We start from the raw sequence: 21,496 nt of genomic DNA on the forward strand, positions 1-21,496 counted from the left end.
TGATGAACCCTGACAAGACTTTTCTGTTTCAGAGGTTAAGTGACTATTAGCTTACTCACATCTCTAGATGCAATGAAGTGTATCTTTTCATCAAAAAAAAAAATATCAAAGAATACCACCTAGAATGTGGGTTAGGTAAGACTGATGAGATTATAATGAATTAGCCAGGAATTCTCATTTTTACTGCTAAAGGCCTTTTTTTCTTTATCTTGCACAAAGCAAAGGAGGTTGGGTGGGGGGAAAGCTGTTCATACAAGATGCTAAAATTCAATAATGTAAACCTGATTTAAAAAGAAGATTATGCTCTTTGTGCTGCCTTCTGCCCCATCACACGGGGTGATGGTGTGTCAGCAGGTATCCATGTGGGAAGCCAATCTCCTGCTGTCACTCCCCCCCCTCTCTCTTGGAGAGGAGAGCTGTGCACACCTGTGAGAGGGCCTCTGCAGACCCAGAGGGATGGCCAGCACAGACCCCAGGCCCTTCCCAGGGAGTACCAGAGTATTCGTCCTAATTCCACATGAGGCCACTGTCAGAGACCATGAACATCCCTGAATGGACCAAAGTTCAGCAACCAAGGTTAAAACAAGGTCAAAATTAAATGTACCAAGTCAGGGTGAAGAATGGAGAATCCAAGAAGCAGAGAGGGCGGTCGGTTCAGGCAAAGATGGACAGAAGGTGGTGCTGAGACTGGAAGCAGGGGCCGGCTACATCTCAGAATGTGCACACAACACAGGCCTCAGTCAGGGAAGTCGCACCGCTGAAATGTACAGCAGGTTTGGGATTCCAGGCTGCTGGCTCGGACCAGCTCCTGGTGACTGCCTCTCTCTTCTCTAGCTGACCCCTAAGCCACAGGCCCACCAAGCAACCCAGGAGGAGTCTGGGAAGGGGCAGAGCCAGCTCTCGTGTGAAGGCTGGAGGGAGCTTGGCCACCCCAAGCCCAGCCCTGGACTCCAGCATCTGCTTTCTGTGTGGTTTTCTAGTTCAAGGGAGTGAAGGCCCGTTTGTCCATGGGGAGGCTTCAGCTACAAAGTGTAACTCGGGGCCCCCGGGCTGCGAAAGCCAGGCAGGACACTCAGAATATGCAAAGACTATTACAAGGACGATGCCCGCTGATTGTCTGATCACGGGAGAAGTGAATGCACTTACCATGACACTCTCCCCCAAACAGCAGAGAGAAATGCAATGATCAAACAGAAATCCCCCCTTGTTTCAACAGGCTCATTCTAGGGAATGACACGTGAAAAGGGGAAGACTTTGTATGTCTGAGCTTTCCCTCAGTGGGGGCCCATTGGGCAGCTTACTGCACCAGCCAAGGTGAGTGGGACGGAGGGCCTGGAGGAGGGGCTGGGGGAAGAGAGAGAAGGGGACAGTCTCAAGAGCTGTTCTGAAGGCAGAATCCACAAGCTTTGGCACCTGACTGGCCATGCGGGTTATGTGAGAGTTCAGGGTAAACTCTGAGGTTAAGAACCTGAGTGACTAAAAGGTAGGAAAATTCAGGAGAGGGGTGGGTGTCAATTGGTCAATCAGTTATTAAGCGTATATTGCATTTGCTGCACTGTGTTAAAGGCAAAACCCAGTCTCTGCTCACAGAGGCGCCACATTCTAATGGAGAGGTGGTACGCAAACAATAAGATCTACACAGGGTAAACTGGAGGCCGCACAGAGTAGGTGCTTAGTAAACGTTTACTGGATTGGATACTCACACCATGACTTGTTCATCCATTCCCCAATGGTTGGGCAGCCCCGCAAAGTCCCATTTTGGCCACCACAGAAAGAGCTAGAAATCTTCTGGACCTCCTTAGGTAGGGTTTGCTTTGCGTGGGACTGATCTCTCCTTTGTCCCCTTTCCTTTCTGTTTCTCTACTGGCCGAAATGCATTTCTGCACCCAACTGTGTATGTGAACTCTTCCCACCTTTGGCCAATGCAGATAGGACGGAGGTTCAGGTGTCTGCCACTCCCCCCATCCCTTCCTTCTTGTTTTTACAGACTTCTACTTGTGCCCCCCAGGTACGTGCTATCATTTCTCTAGCCTCTCCCACCTCCATATTCCTCTTTCTATTCTTCTAAGATCCAGATGTCGCTGAGTCGTTTCACTTGTGCCTGACTCTTCATGACCCCATTTGGAGTTTCCCATTTCCTTCTCCAGCTCATTTTACAGATGAGGAGGTGAGACACTGAGTGAGGCAAATAACAGAAGTGAAGTGACTTGCCCAGGGTCACAGAGCTAGTAAATATCTGAGGCCGGATCTGAACTCAGGTCCTCCTGAGTCCAGGGCCTGCCCTCCATCCACTGTACCACCTTGCTGCTCAATTAGATAGAGTTTAATTAGACTTCCTCCACGACCCTCAGTGATGACAGGGTTCAGAGAAGACATGTGTATCATCTCCCCATACTGGGATGAGAGCAATATATCCTTCCTAGTCCTTTATGATTGTTCATTTGTATTTATTTTTTATGTTTCTCTTAACTCTTGTGTAGGAACTTCAAGGTTTTTACAGAAGTCTGGCCTTTTCATCAGGAATGCTTGGAAGTCCTCTATTGCACTAAAAGGTCATTTCCTTTGTACTCAGTTTTGTTGGTTAAGTTATTCTTGACTGTAAGCTAAATTCTTTGCCTTCTAGGCTCTGGGCTCCTTTACATTGGTGGCTGCTAAATCATGGGTACCTGAATAATCTCTTTCTGGCTGCTTACAATTTTATTCTCTGATCTGGAGCTTTGGATTTTGGCTGTGATGATCCTGAGGTTTCTTTCAGAAAGATTCTTTGTCAGAATTGGAAATTGAGGGGATGCCCATCCATTGGGGAATGGCTGAGCAAGTTGTGATATATGAATGTAATGGAATACTATTGTGCTATAAGAAATGATGAGCAGGTGGACTTCACAAAAACCTGGAAAGACTTGTGTGGTCTGATGCTGAGTGAAGTGAGCAGAACCAAGAGAATGTTGTACACAATAACAGCCACACTGTATGATGACTAATATTGATAAACTTAACCCTTCCCAGCAATACAAGGATCTAAGGAATCTCCAGAGGCCTCGTGATAGAAAATGCTATCCACATCCAAAGAAAGAACTATGGAAGTTGAATTGCTAATTTTTTTCTCTTCTGTTGAATTTTGTTTCCTCTTTCTGATGGTTTCTCCTATTGGTTTTAATTTTTACTTACAACATCACTGATGCGAAAATATGTTTAATAGGAATGTTTATGTAGAGTCTATATCAGATTGTGTGCCGTCTTGGGGAGGGTGGTGGGGAAGAAGGGGGAGAAAAATTTTAAACTCAAAAGCATGTGGAAGTGATTGTTGATAAATCAAAATAAATTAATAAAAAATTAAAAAAAAGAAAAAAAGAGAAAGATTCTTTGTCCTCTGGTTAAGAAATCTGGGCAGCTGTATTTCACAGTTTCTTGAAAGACGATGTGCAGGCTCTTTTTCCAGTAATGGCTTTCAGACAGTCCAGTCGAACTTCTCCCCGATCCGTTTTCCCAGGTCAGCGGTTTGTGCTGTGAGACACCTCCCACCTTCTTCTATTTGTTCAGTCTTCTGACTTTCCTCTTGGAGCCACTGGCTTCTCTTTGGTATAGCCTAATGGCCAGGGAGCCTGTTGCCTGGGCAGGTTTGGTGCTTTTGGTGCCAAACTTTCCAGTTCTTTCTTCGAAAGATTGCCTTGCTTTTCCAAGTTTTTCCCTCTCATGCTCTCATTCCACTTACAAAGACGTTTTTAACCTTTTTACACATTCTCACTCCATCTCTTTGTGGAATCCTGGCTGACCATTGACCCACGCTGCGTTCTTCTCGGAGGCTCTGCTCATGCACGGTCTGCCGTTGTTGTCTTCTCCTGGGTCTATGTTGTGCATGTCTCTGTCACCATCGCAGCTCTTTATGGTGGGGTTCTCTTTTTCTTTGTTCATTCTTCCAACCCATCTTCTGCCTTCAGGCTTGAGGTTCTGGCTGGCCTCTACACATCTGAAGTCTGGGCTGGCCTGCTGCTGCTTTCTTGGGGTATTGAGGGTTGTGTTATTTCAGGCTCTTAGGGACCTTTGAGCTTTAAGGGCTATCACAGGGATCAGATCCGGTGCACCATGTGACCTGTGACCCCTGGTCTGAGCGACAGCAGGCTGCTGCTGGACGCAGCCTGCAGGCTGGGGTACAGGCTGGGACTGAGATCCCGCTGGGCTCCTGCTGGCTTTGCTCAGGGGTGGAGGCCCTCTCCTTGGGCTGACCTGGTTGAGTCTGGGTGAGCCGGGGGCCAGAGTCCATGAGACCTCAGCCTGAGTCTGGGGCCCCCTCTTGCCTTAGTACACGGTCACCCCCTGGGGCCTGGAGCACCCTCCGTCCCCCACATCTCAGACCACTCTGTCTTTTCTATGCTGAGCTGGGCTGCAGAAATGATTCCTGGCTTCGATCCGGTGTTTGGAGGAGCTCTGGAGGAGGGAGTTCAGCACAAAAAGGGAATGTCCCAACACCTGAAGCTTCAGCATCTGCCTGTAGCTCCTGGCACAGCCAGAAACATTCCTGACCTTTGGCCAAACAAAGCACCGAATGACTTGAGTATTCCCGGCTCTCTTTCCCTCCAGGGAATTAGAGGCAGGGTGGTGCAGTGAGCTTGGGTGACCTTGGGCAACTTACAATCGTCTCTCTGTGCCTCAGTTTCCTTATCAGTGTACTGAGGGTGTTGGAAGAGATGGCCCTCAACGTCCTGTCTAGTTCCAAATCAACAACCCCATGACGTGACTTATGCATTTTTACCTACTTGATAACTCAATTTCTCTTTTAATAAAAATGAAAATGAAGATATGGATTGCAAATGCCAGTTATAACCCTGGTTTAGTGGCTGGTGCTTCTGACAAAAACCACTATATGGAGAACGGTTTCAATCTCCCAGCTCTCTGTTAAGGCAGTTATAGGTAAAGAGGGTTAGACCATGCCTGGAAGAACTGAATTGTCACCTGCCTCCTTTGAGGGGGCCAACGGGAGCGAAAAAAGGAGGAAATTCTAGGTTCCGACTACAACTACAGGGGCACGCGTTCCTTTGACTCCATTCAGTAAGAAGCACGTACCAGGGAAAGAAGCTGCCGGCCGCGGGCTCCCCTTCTTCCCCTCGCCCCCTCCACCCCAACTCCCAGGAAGACACAGCCTCATCCCGTGGCCTGCTCAGAAGATCCCCTTCCATCCTGCCTCCTCCAGCAGACCCCCCACCTCCGCCCTGCCGTGTCATTCCCCTGTCTATGGCTCCTTCCCTTCTGCCTGCAGACATGCCCAGTCTCCCCAGCCTCAAAACCCCCTCACCTGACCCTTCCATCTCTGCTAACGCTCGTCCTTCTGCCTTTGGGGCTAAATCCCCGAAGGCTGTGGATGACTGATGCCTCCACTCCCTCTCCTCTCACTCTCTGCTTAAACCCTCACCAGCCAGATCCCACAATATCATTTGTATGTGGTTGTTTGCATGCTGTCTCCTCCCCCGTCAGAATGTAAACTCCTTGAGCGCAGGAACTGTCTTTTGGCTCTTTTTGTATCCTCAGTGCTTAGCACAGCACCTGGCACACAGTAGGCACTTAATAAATGTTGACTGATTTGACTGATACCTGAAGAGAAAATCAGAAAATCTTGGCTGAGCAGGAAGGAGCCGGGCCAGTCTCCAGCCTGGTGCCTCCTGCCTGGCTACTCTTCCTTCCTCATCTGCATCCCTAGCCTGGCACCTGTGGTTGGCTGGGGCAGCAGGCTCTGAGACCACAGAGGAAATGCACTGGATAAAGCATTAAAACGAAGGAAGAAGATGCCATGAGAAAGCCTGCTTTCCCCAAAATCAGCCTTTTGGCCTGAAGTTTTCCATACTCGCTTTAAAAACCAAAGGTAATTTTTTTTGCAATGCTTGACAAAAACATTAGTTTTTGCATTATGAGAGGATGCTAGCCCACACAGTGTTTCCATTTTAAATGCAATTTAAGGAATTGTTTTATAAGCAGATAACTCAAAAAAAGTGGTTTAAATTTAGAAGGTGAAACTTTCTTTGTGTCTAGTTCTCAGCAAGATAATCTCCTGAGTCATTCTGAACACACACACACACACACACACACACACACACAGTCACACTCACACACACGCTCACACAAACTCTCACACACACACACACACACACACACACACACACACACACACACACGCTTTAAATGAAGGCCTCCCTCTGATGGAGAAGGAAGTCGGCCAGGCAAAGAGTTCCTCCAATGCCAGCCCTGTGTGCCCTATTTCTGGTGGAAGGGAAAGCCTGAAGGAACCCTCACATTCTGCCAACAGTTTGGGAGATGGTCCTGGCCCCGCTACAGACCTTTGCTTGTTGGCATTCTTGTGGGGGCGATTGGTGAGCAAAATGGAAACTGGTAAGGAGTGATTAAAAAACCGCCTTTGGGGCAGCTAGGTGGCGCAGTGGTTACAGAACCGGCCCTGGACTCAGGAGGACCTGAGTTCAAATTCGGCCTCAGACACATAACACTTACTAGCTGTGTGACCCTGGGCAAGTCACTAACCCCACTGCCTAGCCAAAAACAAAACAAAACAAAACAAAACAAAACCACCTTCACTTAAGCTGGCTCACAACAGATGCGTCAGAACTTCTAGAAATTCCTGGTGGACATTTACAGAGCCCTCTGGAGATCCCAAAGCACTTGGCCGTAAGACCTCAGGCCGTGTCTCACAACTGTCAGAGGGGGCACTATGGGGACATCACCCTTTCCCTCAGGCTCAGGAGAAACCCTTGATTTCTGACAATCTTCACTTTCCACAACCCCTGAAACCTACAGCACCCTGGATACTTTCTTCCGCTTTGTGGACGTGAGGAATCGTTAATGCCATACTTGGGGGTGACTGCCAGTGGCTGCCGACATTCTGGCACCAAGTTCACCTCACTGACCTTGCTCGCCCAGGCTGTGTGCTAGCTCTGGGGGCACAATGTGCTACACGGCCTTGAGTTTTAAAGGCCAACAATGGAAATGTGCAGTGAGTGCGTGGAGAACTCTCCAGTGATAGGCGAACAAGCCCAGGGAGCACCTAGCGGGAAGCAGTGCATGGCGAGTAGCTGCGGATATGTGAGGCTGGCAACATGAAGGTGAAAATGAGGCCACATTTAAAGGCGGGAATGCTGAAGCCCGCCGGCACCTGGTCATCCATGTGTTCTCTCCTCCCTACACCCGCCACTCGGGACAACACTGACCCCAGGGCCCTCGAGGCCAACCCTCCCGGCTTCCTCCACTGTTCCCCTGTGGCCCCAACCCCTCTCTCCGGAGAGGAAGCTCCTTGCTCCACAGATGCGGTCAGCTGCCAAGCCGTGTCACACCACTTTCCCAGGCTGGCCAAATGGGCCTCCTCTTGGGCCCTCGCGGACGACTGGGCAGTGGGAAGCCCCTCCTGTTCCCCACAACAGCTCAGGCACACCCCCACCCCCAGCTGCATGTGGACACTAGTTACTGACCGCAGATAGGTACGGACAGATGGTATCTGTCCTTGTTGTGACTCCCGTGAGAGGGGGCACTTATTCTTTGGACTCTGTTCCCAGGGGCCAGCGCAGCGGCTGGACCGAGGGGGGAAACAAAGCACCGTGGGCCAGCTGAGGTTTCTCCAGATCCGTGCCTGGGCTAACCTTCAGAGCCACACAACCCTCCCAGTGTCGGCTTCCTGAGGCACAAAACACTGGGCTTGAAGCCAGGAGACCTGTGTTCAGACCCCACCTCTGACACCCGTCAGCCTAGAGTGCCCTGCGTCCTCACCCGGCGGGTGCTGACCGTGAGGAGACTCTGGGACACTCGTAAAGGCCAATCACGACTGCCAGACCCGGGCGGTCTACCCACCGGAAGCTGAGGGGCTCTCTTCATCATCTCCAGCAGAACGTAGCTGCCCACCGAGTGGCTGATGAGCACCAGCTTCAGCGATGTCGGCACGCGCCTTCTCAGGAAGGCGAGCTTGTGCTCTACCTGGCCCTCGAGGCCAAAGGCATCATCCAGTTTTCTCGGGCTTGGATCTAAGGAGGGAACACACAGAAAAGGGCTTGTGGGGGTGGCTTTGGAGGGAGTGCCCCTTCACCAACTCCAAGCCACACTGGAGAGAGACTGCAAATCCTGGGGCCAGGAGATGGAGTTAAACTGCGTGTGCGTTGTGTGCATGTGAGCTCTCACCAGTGCCACTGGACACCGCCCTGCCACAGCGGTGCTGGGGAGGGGCGGCACCGCTGCCATCCCTGCCCAGCCATAAGAGTCTGCACCCTCCCTTCTCCTGTGGTCAAACGTAAAAGTCTGTTTGGCAGGTGAAGCCCCCACCAGCCTCCCCACTCTTCCGCCTCCGGCGGAGGCTCCCAGGCGGGCGGGAGCTTTATGGACCCTTATCTCAGCCTGGCTCAGCGCCGGGAGCACTAAGTCCTTCCCCCCTCCATGACCTGCACAGTCCAGCCACATTGGCCCAATCGCTGCTCCTCACGGAGGATGGGGCCATCTCCCACGTCTGCAGCCCAGAACACCCCCCCTTGGGCTGCAGGGGGTGCTGCTCAGGCACAGAAGCTGTGGCAGTCCCCCCCTGCTTCCCCCAGCTCCGCTCCCCCAGGCCGGGCTCCCAGAACACCTCTGGTTGGTTCTGCCTCAGAACTAAGGCCTGGCGGTCACCTTTCGGGAAGTTTTGGCTCCCCCAAAGTGACTCACTGTCCTTCTTAATGCGCCGCCCTCCTCAGGAAGCCTCTACCTGGGTCATGTGTGGCCCCCAGCCTATCCTACCTCATTCATCTCATCTTCCCGTTGGGTTGGATGCTGGACGCTACTGGAGGACAAGCGCTGTCTCTGACTTTTTTCTGTCATAGACAGCGTCTAACTCAATTCCATTCAATTCTGCACCTCCGAGGACCCGGGCACTATATTCAGTACTGGGGAATAGAGGAAAGCAGAGTCTGTGCTCTCCAGGACACTACATTACATTGGAGGAGGGAGGGGGGAATGACACGCACACAGACCGTGTCATTTCGAGAAGGAGCGCATGCACAGAACGGGAGCGTGAAGACAGAGCTCCTGTAGGAGGCCGCCCCCATGGAAGTCAGGGGCTCAGGACGTCGCCCAGGGCTGGGGGATCACCTCTGCCAAGAAGGGCATGCCAGGAACGAACAGCGGGATTCAAACGAAGCCTCTGCTCAGCCCAAGTTCAAAGCCCCATTCGCTATAATCAACATAAGCCCATGCATGACTCTGTTACTCCCCTTCTCAAGAAACTCCAGTGGCTCCCTATCACTTCTAGGATCAAACAGAAAATCTTCTGTCTGGGGTTCCAAGCCCTTCATAACCTGTCCCTTCCCCACGTTTCCACCCCAGGGACTCCTCGATCCAGTGACGCTGGCCCCTTGGCTGTTCCTGCACTTCCGACCCCGGGCATTTTCTCTGGCTGCTTTTATGGCTAGAACACTCTCCTTCCTCACCTCTGCCCCTGGCTTTCCTGGCTTCCTTCAAGTCTCAGATAAAATCCCACCTTCTCCAGGAAGCCTTCCCAATCTCTTTCAGTGACGGTGCCTTCCCTCTGTTGATTATTTCCACGGTATCCTTTATGTAGCTTGTTTGTACATAGCTGTCTGAATACTCTATAAGTTCCTTGATAACAGGGACTATCTTCTGCCTTTCTTTGTATCCCCAGTGTTTAGCACAGTGCCTGACACATAGTAGGTACTTAATAAATGTTTAATGCCTGACAAAGAATGTCACAATCCCTTTTCTTAGACAAGACACTGCTGCCACCCTACAGTTACCAAAGTACTCTAGCTAGGCAAGTGAGTTTTACAGCCTAGATGGATTTGCTAATGCATCAAAGCTCACTTAATCTCACCAGGAGTGTGTGGGGCTCATGCCCTCAGGTGGAACTGCTGTGCTTGCAGTACCAAGCTAGCAGGCAGAGGGCCTCCAAGGCAAAGAGCTAATGCTATTTCTTTTGTCTTCCTACAAAGACATCTAAAAACAAGTAGATGAGAAGCCTCCTCATGAATGTTAACGTTCCTATCACTACCTATTATTCAACCAAAGGAATCCAAGGAGTTGCTAATATGTCCTGTTAGCAATGTGATGAAAGCAACTTTATGAAGCCAATAGCACTCAGAGGGAGGCAGAAGAGGACAAAGGAGCCCTACCAGACCCCAATGATCTCAAATGTCAAAGGTCCTCTAATAAAGCCAGTAAGCTCAAGTGTGCTCAGAAATCACAGCCACAATTCTCAGAGGGAAGCGGAGGTTTGTAACCAAGGCCCCAAGCTACACTGCTCACGCCTAAGAGGTGGGGGAAGGAGCACTGGACCGAGGCTCAAAAAGCCTCGGTTCAAGTTCTGGCTAAGCCACCTAAGAACCTTGTAACTGTGGACAAATCGTATATAACCTGTCTGAGCTTCAATGGCCTCATCTCTAAGATGGCGTTAATCACTTTGCTGTGACTTACCTCATGTGGCCATTAGAAAGAATGAGTAAACTGTAAACTGATATGAAAACTATCATGGTTAGCATCATTCTTTTTTTTTTAATTAAGAAATTTATTTATTTACTTTTGGTTTTCAACATTCACTTTCATAAGATTTTGTGTTCTAAATGTCCCCCCTCCCCAAGATGGCTTGCAATCCAATATAGGCTATACATGTATGATCATATTAAACATATTTCCATATTAGTCATGTTGTGAAAGAATAATCAGAAGAAAAGGGAAAAACCACAAGAAAGAAAAACAAAAAAGAGAGAAAATAGTCTGCTTTGATCTGCATTGAGACTCCATAGCTCTTTCTCTGGATGTGGATGGAACTTTTCATCATGAGTCTTTAGGAAGTGTCTCAGATCACTGCATTGCTCAGAAAAGCTAAGTATAACAAAGTCAGTCATCACACAATATTGATGTTACTGTGTACAATGTTCTCCTGGTTCTGCTTACTTCACTCAGCACAATTTCATGCAAGTCTTTCCAGGTTTTTCTGAAATCCACCTACTCACCATTTCTTATGGAACAATAGTATCCCATTATATTCAGATAACACAAATTGTTCAGCCATTCCCTGATGGTCATCCCCTCAATTTCCAATTCTTTGTCACCACACAAAGGGCTGCTATAAATATTTTTGTACATGTGGATCCTTTCTCCTTTTTTACGATCTCTTTGGAATATAGCTCTAGTAGTGAGTGGTATTGCTGGATCAAAGGGATCGTCGTTCAATAGCCTTTTGGGCATAGTTCCAAATTGTTCTCCAGAATGGTTGGATCAGTTCACAACTCCACTAATGGATTAGTGTTCCAATTTTCCCACATCTTCTCCAACATTTATCGTTTTCCTGTTTGGTCATATTAGCCAATCTGATAGGTATGATGTGGTACCTCGGAGCTGTTGCGATTTGCATTTCTCTTAAGTATAAGGAACTCAACAACATTAAATTGTTTACTTCTTATACGTGAAAATATTATCAGTACTTCTATGACTGTCATCATTATATGAGTAGTTTGAAAGAAAGGCTTGGGCTGAGCTGAGTATGATAGATGATTCTAAAAAAAATTAAAACTCTGCAGGGAGAGATAAAAAGGAGCAATTATCTCCTACAAATGAGGCACAAAAGGAAAAATTCATACAGAAGAAGCTAGTGGGGGAAGACGGGTAGTGCTGAAACCTTACTCTCATCAGGAATGGGTTAAAGAGGGAACAACACATATATCTAGAAGGGTATAAAAGTCTTTTAAATTCAGAAAGAAATAAGAGGGCAAGGGGATAGGATGGGGGGGAGAGGATGAGAGGGATTCTTGGACGGGTGAATAGGTTAAGGACAGGAGGGCAAGGTAGTGGGTAGAAATAAAGCAGAGGAGTGAGGAGAGATAGGAACAGGGCAAGAAAGATAGTGAGGAAAAATAGGAAGAATAAAAAAATACAACAAGTAATTATAGCTTCGAATGTGAATGGGATTAATTTACCCATAAATGGAAACTGATAGCTGATTAAAAATTTGAATTCAACAATATCTTGCTTTCAGGAAATGATATAAAAATGAGAGATACACACAAATATAAAATAAAGGCCAGAAGTGGAATTTACTATGTAAAAAAAGCAGGAGTAGTAATCATGATCTCAGACAAAGTTAAAGCTAAAATAGATTTAATCAAAAGAGAAAAACAGGGAAACTACACTCTGTGTCAGCCATATTATCCAATACTGTTTTAGACCATTTAAAATAACTAGAGTGTACAAAATACCTGAGAATATATATCTGCCAAAAAGACGTAGGAACTGTACGAACATAAATATAAAACACTTTTTACACAAATAAAGTTAGATCTAAATAACTGAAGTAATATTTATTGATCATGGGTAAGTAAAGCCAAAATAATTTTTTTAAATGACAATTTTACCTAACTAATCTATTTATGTAATGTCATCCTAATTAAATTACTAAAAAAATTATCTTACTGAGTTAGAAAAAATAATAAAGTTCATTTGGAAGAACAAAAGGTCAAGAACTTCAAAGAAACAGAAAAAAATTGCAAAGGAAGCAGATTCAGTGGTATCAGACCTTAAACTATATGATAAGGTGAGGGCATTGTTGAAGTGTAAAATGGATAATTTTGATTATTTTAAATAAAAGTTTTCTTGTATAAATAAAACCTACACAGCCAAGAATAGAAAGAATGCAGAAAATTGGTAAAAACCTTTCAAAGGCAATCTCTCAGATGGAATATAATTGGGTCGGAATATTGCTGTGGTATAGGAAATGATGAGCTGGTTGATTCAGAAAAACATGGAAAGACTCAGACTTAAGAAGATGCTATTCACCTCCAGAGAAAGAGATGACAAGGGGAAATATGCATAGTATGGTCTAACATATATGTGTATGACTGTATATGTGTATATATGTGTATGTTTATAGATATCTATGGATATGTATGTATATGCATATCCATAGATATAGACATATCTATAGAGAGATATCTGTGCTTAATTGTAGCCTTCTTTCGGGGGGAAGGAAGGGGAGAAATAAAATAAAAAGTGCACAGCAGAGAACAAAAGAAAACTTACAAGGAAACAAAGAAAAGTTGGGTAGCTTGGAAAATATTGTGTAGTATTCATTATATAGGTTTTCTCAAAACAGAAATTTATTGTTTTATACTGAAGCATCTCATGTTCTGCTATGTACATGGCAATGGTTTTTTTTTCCTTTCTTCTCTTATTTTCTATTTAAGTTTAAAATAAATTTTTGAAACTTAAAAAAAAACAACAACGTGCTATCCAGTTCCAGATAAAGAGCTGATGGTCTCAGTGTGCAGATCACACAAGGAAAAGTAGCCATGGCAGGATCTAGATTTCCCCCTAGGTCCCATGTCAGGGCTCTTTTCACTTTCCCCTATGACCATCCATAAAACCAATATTGCTGTCTGACAAATGAAAGGATAAAATAAAATGAAAAAACATGTTTTTAAAGTCTGTTATCCCCATCATTTCTCACTAAACCCTTTGTAAAGTGGAGAAGCTGCAAGGATTTGAATTCTGCGCTGATTTTTCATTATTAGCTAAGGGTTTTGTCAGCTGTATAAAATGAACTCCAACATCCAGGAAGCAAGAAGATGTATTTCTAAAATTCTTTTCCAGAAAGCAGAAGGACAGCAAACAACTATTTCATTAATAAAGTTGTGGTTACAGAGAATAAAATAAAATAAAATAACTGCAGACAATATAAAATAGTTGGGAGTCTACCTGCCCAGACAAACTAGGGACTATATGAACAGAATTATGCAAATAAAGACAGGTCTAAAATAACTAGAGAAATATTCACTACTCATGGGTAGGCTGAGCCAATATAATAAAAATGACATTTCTACCTAAATTAATTTGCTTATTCAGTACCACACCAATCAAACTGCCAAAGAATTATTTTATAGGGCTAGAAAAAAACAATAATAACAAAATTCATCTGGAAGAACAAAGGTCAAGAATATCAAAGGAATCAATAGCAAAAACGTGAAGGAAGGCGGCCTAGCAGTACCATAGGTCAAACTGTATTAGAGAGCCACCATCACCGAAACCATCTGGTATTGGCTAAGAAATCAAGTAGTGGACAGTGGGGCTACATTAGGTACACAAGACGCAGTAGTGAATGACCACGGTAAGGGTAAGAATTCAACATAGGACAAACATTACTAGGAAAATTGGAAAGCAGTTTGGCATAAATGAGGTGTAGACCAACATCTCTTGCCATATACCAAGTGGGAGAAGTGATTATTAATAACCATTATCTTGAGGAGATTCAAAACTCTCCCCTTCTTCCAAAGTCCTGATTTTAAAAAGTTCAGTCTCTTGAAAGGCATTACCAATAATGAGACTGAATTAACTCTCCTCAGTCTTGGTCAGACCTGCCCAACCTTACAAGGAATTTAATCTAAGGTGGACAAATCCATTGTGTTCTCCTCAAGCTTGGGTGGAGACAGATCCTTCTGTCTGGACAGCCCAAGGCTGCAGGAGGTTTGAGCATAGAGATAATTTCTCTGTCGCAGGGTGACATGAGATCAACCTCAGCCCCTCATTGAAAAGGGCATGTTAACCATGAGTACCACTACCACGATTGTCTTTGGTCTAAGAGAGCAGGCCAAATGACCATCCTTTTATTAATAACCTGCTGACCTTATTAATAAAATGATCAAATTATCCAGAAACTATGTCTCTCAAACCTTTTTAAAAGTCACACAAGATAAGGTCAAAATGGGTACATGATTTACACATAAAGGGTGATTCTATAAGCAAATTAGGAGAACAAGGAATAGTTTATCTGTCAGATCTATGGATAAGGGAAGAATTTAGTACAAATAAGATGCAGAGAACATTATAAGACACAAAATGGATAATTCTGATTACATAAAACTAAAACATGTTTGCACAAATAAAACCAATGCAGCCAAAATTAGAAGGAAAAAACTGGGGAAAAATTTTTATAGCAAGTATCTCTGATAAGGGATATATCTAAAATATATAGAGAATTGAGAATTGATATAGGATATATCTCAAATATATGGAGAACTGAGTCAAATTTATAAAAAATACAAATCATTCCTCAATGGATATGAATGGGCAGTTTTCCATCAAAGAAATCAAAGCTACCTATAGTCATACAAAAAAATGCTCTAAATCACAACTGATTAGAGAAATGCAAATGAAAACAACTCTGAGATATCACCTCACACCTATCAGATTGGCTAATGTGACAAAAAAGAAAAAGACAAATGTTGAAGGAGATGTGGGAAAACTGGGACACTAATGTACTGCTGGTGGAGTTGTAAACTGATCCAACCATTCTGGAGAGCAATTTGGACCTATGCCCAAAGGGCAACCCTTTGACCCAGCAATAATACTGCTAGGTCTATATCCCAAAGAGATCATAAAAAAAGAGAAACGGACCTATTTTGTACAAAATATTTAGAGCAGATCTTTTTGTGGTGGCTAAGAATTGGAAATTGAAGGGATGCCAGGAAATTGAGGAATGGCTAAACAAGCTGTGGTATGTGATTGTGATGGAATATCGCTGTGCTAAAAGAAATGATGAGTAGGTGGATTTCAGAAAAACCTTGAAAGACTTATGTGAACTGAGGCAAAGTGAAGGGAGCAGAACCAGGAGACCACCGTACACCGTAACAGCAATGTTATACAAAGATCAGCTGTGAAGGACTTGGCCTTCTCTGATTAAGTCAACGATCCAAGATCATTCCAAAGGATTCATGATGAAAAATGCTATGCACTTCCAGAAAGAAAACTGACAGATTGGAGTGCTGATTGAAACAGACTTTTTTCACTTTCTCTGTTTCTTATTTTTTATTTATTTATTTACACAGCATGGCTAATATGGAAATATTCTGGATGACCTCACATATATAATGGATTATCAGATTGTTTGGCTTCTCAACGGGTGGAAGAATTTGGAACTCAAAATTTTTTTAAAATGAATATTAAAAATAAGTAAATTAAAAAAAAATTTAAAAAGCTTTTTCATCTGGCTTACAGCTGAAATCTCCCCTCTCCCATAGAGTGGGTGCTCCTGGACAGCACACATGGCCTCTATTTCTGTATTTTTCATTATTCATTCATTCATTGATAATGAGATCCACTTCTACCTGAGTATCTGAGCTACCACAAAAACGCTCCTATAAGTATTTCTGTGTATACTGGGCCTTTCCCTCCTCTTTACCTCTTTGGGGTATAGGCCCTGAGGTGGTCCCTCTGACGTACACTTGGGTGACTTTTGGGGTACAGGGGCCAATTGCTTTGGACAATAGTTCCATGAATTCTCAGCTTCCCCAAAGGTGCACAGGATGGGGATCAGGTGAAACTTTCTCCTTAGACTTTTTTGCAGGTCATTGTTATTAGCTTGTATTTCTTCTCTTGAAAACTGCCTGTCGGGGCAGCTAGGTGGCACAGTGGATAGAGCACTGGCCCTGAAGTCAGGAGGACCTGAGTTCAAATCTGGCCTCAGACCAAACACTTGACATGTACTAGCTGTGTGACCTTGAGCAAGTCACTTAACCCTGATTGCCTCACCAAAAAAAAAAAAAATTAAAAAAAAAATGGGGCAGCTAGGTGGTGCAGTGGATAGAGCACCAGCCCTGAGTTCAAAGCCAGCCCCAGACCAAACACTTGACACGTACTAGCTGTGTGATCTTGGGCAAGTCATTTAACCCCGATTGCCTCACTAAAAAAAAAACCAAAAAAAAAAACTGCCTGTCTACACTCTCTGACCACTTGCTTGCTGGCAAATAGCTCAGGGTTTCATCTATCTGTGCTAATTCCCTAAACGTCTTGGGTATCAGGTCTTTAGAGAAATCTGCTAACCACTCCTCTCCGAATTCCATGCCCTGATGTGACAAGGAGCCTGGCAATTCCAAGGGGTGGACACACCCAGCCTTCACTAAGGCACCTCCTCCATGAGGCAGCGGTCAGGGCTGGACCTCAGCAGAGGAGGCCGCTCACCACGGACACCGCTGGCCTGACATGCACCTTTCCCTTACCTTCGGGGCCTTCCTCGTCCACCTTGACACCATGCGGGGCTGAAACATGGCCAGCATGGCTTATGACCCACACTGGGTAGCGCTTCTGCAGGTTAAGGTATAAAGCCGTCACAAACCCCGCGTAGAAGGCAGGAATCCCCGGGTTACCTGCAAAAATGAAGGCATAGTCATTGATATTGGGGGGACCACCAGCAGTGACAAAAGCAAGGCAGGGGACAGAAGGACTGAACATCCAATGGCACTGATCCTTTCCCAGAGAGCAATTTAACGGGGGTGCAGGGTCATAAAAATGCAGACACAAGGCAACCATCAGGAGAAAAAGAGAAAGCTGGTCCTAATACACTTTGTGAAAGGCTCTGCCAAACCCGAGCCCAAGATTCCTCACGCCCTCGAGCAGCTTGTGATGCCTGGTCCACTTCCCACAGAGGCCTCCCGGCCCCTCCCCTCGCTCCCCACAATGACCATTGCCAAGCCTGTCTGCTCTCAAGCACAAGACCTGGCTTCCTGTAAACGAGAAAGCTTAGGAGTATCACTGAGCCAAAGGCTTGACAGTTGAGTAACTTTGGGGCTTTCCAAAATGGCTGCACTGATTCAGAGCTCCAACCAAAGTCCACTGGAACATCCATCCTCCCATAACCCCTTAAATAACGGCTATTTTCCTCTTTCGTCATCTTGGCCAATCTGATGGTTGGGAGGGAGGCTTTTCAGAAAGGATTCATCTGGCGGTGAACAGCCTGGATTTCTTCCTTTGATCAGTTCTTATACTTACAAATTTGAATTACTTCCTTATATGTCTTAGATATGAGACCTTAGGAGAGAAACTTGCTACAAAGACTTTTCCCAAGTTAAATGTTTCCTTTCTAATTTCATCTTCATCGATTTTGTTTATGTAAAAGCTTTTCAATTTTATGTAATCACAAGTCTTCACTTTATCTCGTGTGATTACCTCTGTCTTTTGGTCATGACTCTTCCTCGTATCCATACACACAAAAATTGTCTCTTTCCTTACTCTTCTTTATTATATGATGTGACCTTTTATATCCAAGACGCGTATCCACTGGCCACAAAATCTATTGTAGTATATGGTATGAGCTGTTGCTCTAAACATAATTTCTACCAGTCTGCTTTCTAGTTTTCCAAGTAGTTTGTGTGGAACAGTGAGTCCATGCCCCAGTAGCTGGGGTTTACAGGTTCACCAAACCCTATGCCCTGTTTATGCCCTTCCTGACTTTTTCAGCAGATCAACCCCTCAATAATGAATTCTTGAGACTTCTTCTCTCATGGGCTGGTCTTCTACTTGTCACTCTCCAGATTCTCCCACCTCCACTGCCAGTAGGCCCATGGAAATGCCTCTCTCCTGACTGGATGGTCTCTGGCTTGGACTCTGAGGCTTCACTCCTCACCAGCAGCACTGCCTTCAGGAATTTACCCCCTTCTCCCCACCCCAGGCTCCCCTTTGATTTGCTGTTTGGCCCTCATTAAAATGTCAGCTCAACATGTACTAGCTGTGTGACCTTGGGCAAGTCACTTAACCCCGATTGCCTCACCAAAAAAAGAAAAGAAAGAAAGAAAGAAAAAAAACGTCAGCTCGTTGAGGGCAGAAATTGTCTTTTTTGCTTGTCTTTTTATCCCTGGCTCTTCGCACAGAGAAGATGCTTAATAAATGCTCTAGTTATCCAATCAAGCCTAACTTTAAATCTCTCCCTAGCTACTGGATCCTTTCCTATAGCCCACAAACACACTCTGGTCTCCTGTGTCCACATAGCCACCCCCTAATTTAGAGAGTGGGCATCTCTAATCTGCACTACTGTAACAGCCCACTAACTGGCCACCAGTCTCTCCACTTCCCAATCCATTTTCCATACAGATGGTGCCAAGGATAACAACCCGGCACTGACCTGCTCCGGGAGCCCCAGGGACCCTTCCTGTCAATAAGATAGAAAACAAACTCTTCTGTAGGATATTCACAGCCCTTCACAAGTTGGTCAGTCTGATTTCATATTCTCCCCTTCCTATATGTCATGCCAAGTCGGATGGGCCTTTCTTCTTGTTCCTGGACGGGACGTGACACCCAATCTCCCACCTCCACACCTCTGCACAGGCTTTCCCACACGTCTGGAGTGCACTCCCTTCTCAGCTCTGCCTCTCGGTATTAGCTAAACCCCTCGGGAAGTCTGTCCACAGTCAGCGCCTCCACTTTTCCTCACTTTTCCTAATCCCTTCTGCTCTGGCTTCCAGTCTCAACATTCCACCCAAACTGCTCTCCCCAAAGTCACCAGTGATCTTTTAGTTGCCAAATCCAATGGCCTTTCCCCAACCCTCATTCTCCTAGACCGAGGACACTCCTGACCACTCCTCCTTGATACTCTCTTCTCTTTTGGGACACCATCTCATTGGCTCTCCTACCCATATGACCCCTTCTGTCTCCTGTGCTGGACCTTTATCCAGGTCATGTCTACTAAGTGTATGTGTCCCAAAGGGTTCCATCCTGTCCCTCTTTTCTTCTCCCCCTAGACCAATGCCCTGGGGGATCTCATCAGCTCCCTTTGATTTAATGGCCATCTCTACGCTGATGATTCTCAGAGTGACCCTCTGCCGACCTCCAATCTTGCATCTCCAACTACCTTTCAGACATCTCAAATGAGATGTCCAGTAAACATCTTAAATGTGTTCATCAAGTTCAAAGTGGAACTCACTATCTTTCCCCCTAAACCCTCCCCTCCTCCACCTTCTCTGTTACTGTAGAGGCCAACACTGTTCTCCGAGGCCCCCGGGTTCACAATGTAGGAGTCACCCTGGACTCCTCCCTCTCTCTCTCACCCTCCGCCCCCATCCAATATGGCGACAAGGTCTTTTGATTTCACCTCGGCAACATCTCTCCTACACGCCCCCCTCTCCTCTGACCCTGCCCCCACCCTGGTGCAGACCCTCGTCGTCTCCTGCCTGGACTATTACAATAGCTGCTGGGGAGGGGGGAGGTCTGCCTGCCTCAGGTCTCTCCCCACTCCAGTCCATCCTCCATTCAGTCACTAAAGTGATTTTCCTACAGCACATGTGTTACCATGTCACCCCTAGTCAACCAACTCCAGGGGTTCCCTGTCACCCTCAGGAGCAAATACAGAATGCTCTGTCTGGCATTTAAAGTCCTTCCTCTCCAGTCTTCTTATACCTTACCACCCAACGCATACTCTTCGACCCAGTGAACCCGGCCTCCCAGCTGTCCCACCAACCAGGACCCTCCATCTCTTGGCTCTGGGTCCTCTGTCTGGCTCTTCCCCAGGCCTGGAACACCTTTCCTCCTCTGCTCTGCCCATTGGCCTCCCCGGCTTCCTCTGAGAAACAACTAAAATCCCACCTCCTCCAGGAAGCCTTCCCAATACCTCTTAATTCCAGTGCCTTGCTCCCCTTTATTATTTCCAATTTTATCCCATGTTGGTTAGTTTTGTGAATTCTTCCCCCCTCCCCTCCACCCTCCAGTACAAACTTGCTCACTTGTGGTTTCCCTCATTAGACTGTGATCTCCCTAAGGGCAGGGACTGTCTTTTGATTCTTTTTTGTATCCCAGCACTTAGCATAATGCCTGGTACACAGCAGAAGCTTAATAAATGTTTACTGACCAATGGACTGCAACAACGTAAATGGAAAGAACAACGAGGAATAAACTTAACATTACATGATTAGAATGCTCAAACTTGGCCCCAACCCTCCTTTCCCTGGAGAGGTGGGGGTATATGGGTATGGTACGTTGCACACACTATCAGAATAAGATGACGTGGGGCAGCTAGGGGGCACAGTGGATAGAGCACCAGCCCTGAAGTCAGGAGGAACTGAGTGCAAATCTGGTCTCAGACTAAACAGTTGACACTTACTATCTGTGTGACCCTGGGCAAGTCATTCAACCCCAAATACCTTGCCAAAAAGAAGAAGAAAGAAGAAGAAGAAGAAGAAGAAGAAGAAGAAGAAGAGGAGGAGGAGGAGGAGGAGGAGAAGGGGGTAGCTAGGTGGCACAGTGGTTGAAGCTCTGGCCTTGGAGTCAGGAGGATCTGAGTTCAAATCCGGACTCAGACACTTAACACTTACTAGCTGTGTGACCCTGGGCAAGTCACTTAACCCCCCCCCCGCCTCACCAAAAAAACCCCCAAAAAACAAAAAAAACAGAATACGATGACGTGTTGGTTAGTTTTGTGAATTCTTCCCCCCTCCCCTCCACCCTCCAGGCCTTTTTCAGTTTTTGTTTAAAGAAGTGGCTTTCTGAGAAATGAAAGTGATGGAAAAACAGGAAAAAAATTAAAATTAAAAAGTTTCAAATTAATTTTAGAAAAACTTTAAGCCATAATCACCATATTCACAACCAAGGGACTGATGTATATTCTGCAACTGCAAAGTAACTTTCCAGCCTCTAAGCTGACATCCGACAATCTAGAACTGGTGATCTGCCACCTTGGCTTCCTTTTGACTCAAGATTATATAAAAATTCTTTT

At 45.8% G+C, this 21,496-nt stretch overlaps 1 protein-coding gene across 3 annotated transcripts in view; it reads right to left on the reverse strand.

Moving 5' to 3' along the window:
- Nucleotides 1-21,496, reverse strand: part of LOC114054202 (lipid droplet-associated hydrolase-like) — a 72,864-nt gene that overhangs the window by 34,090 nt on the left and 17,278 nt on the right. For all 3 annotated transcript variants that reach the window (XM_027877378.1, XM_027877383.1, XM_027877370.1), the window contains exons 3-4: nucleotides 17,016-17,162; nucleotides 7,843-8,012 (exon numbers count right to left, since the gene is read on the reverse strand). In XM_027877378.1, coding sequence (XP_027733179.1) covers nucleotides 7,843-8,012; nucleotides 17,016-17,162 — 317 coding nt within the window. The remainder of the gene's footprint in view (nucleotides 1-7,842; nucleotides 8,013-17,015; nucleotides 17,163-21,496) is intronic.

This window comes from Vombatus ursinus, unplaced genomic scaffold (genome assembly GCF_900497805.2).
Source record: "Vombatus ursinus unplaced genomic scaffold, bare-nosed wombat genome assembly UNPS02004260.1, whole genome shotgun sequence".
NCBI classification, from domain to species: domain Eukaryota; kingdom Metazoa; phylum Chordata; class Mammalia; order Diprotodontia; family Vombatidae; genus Vombatus; species Vombatus ursinus.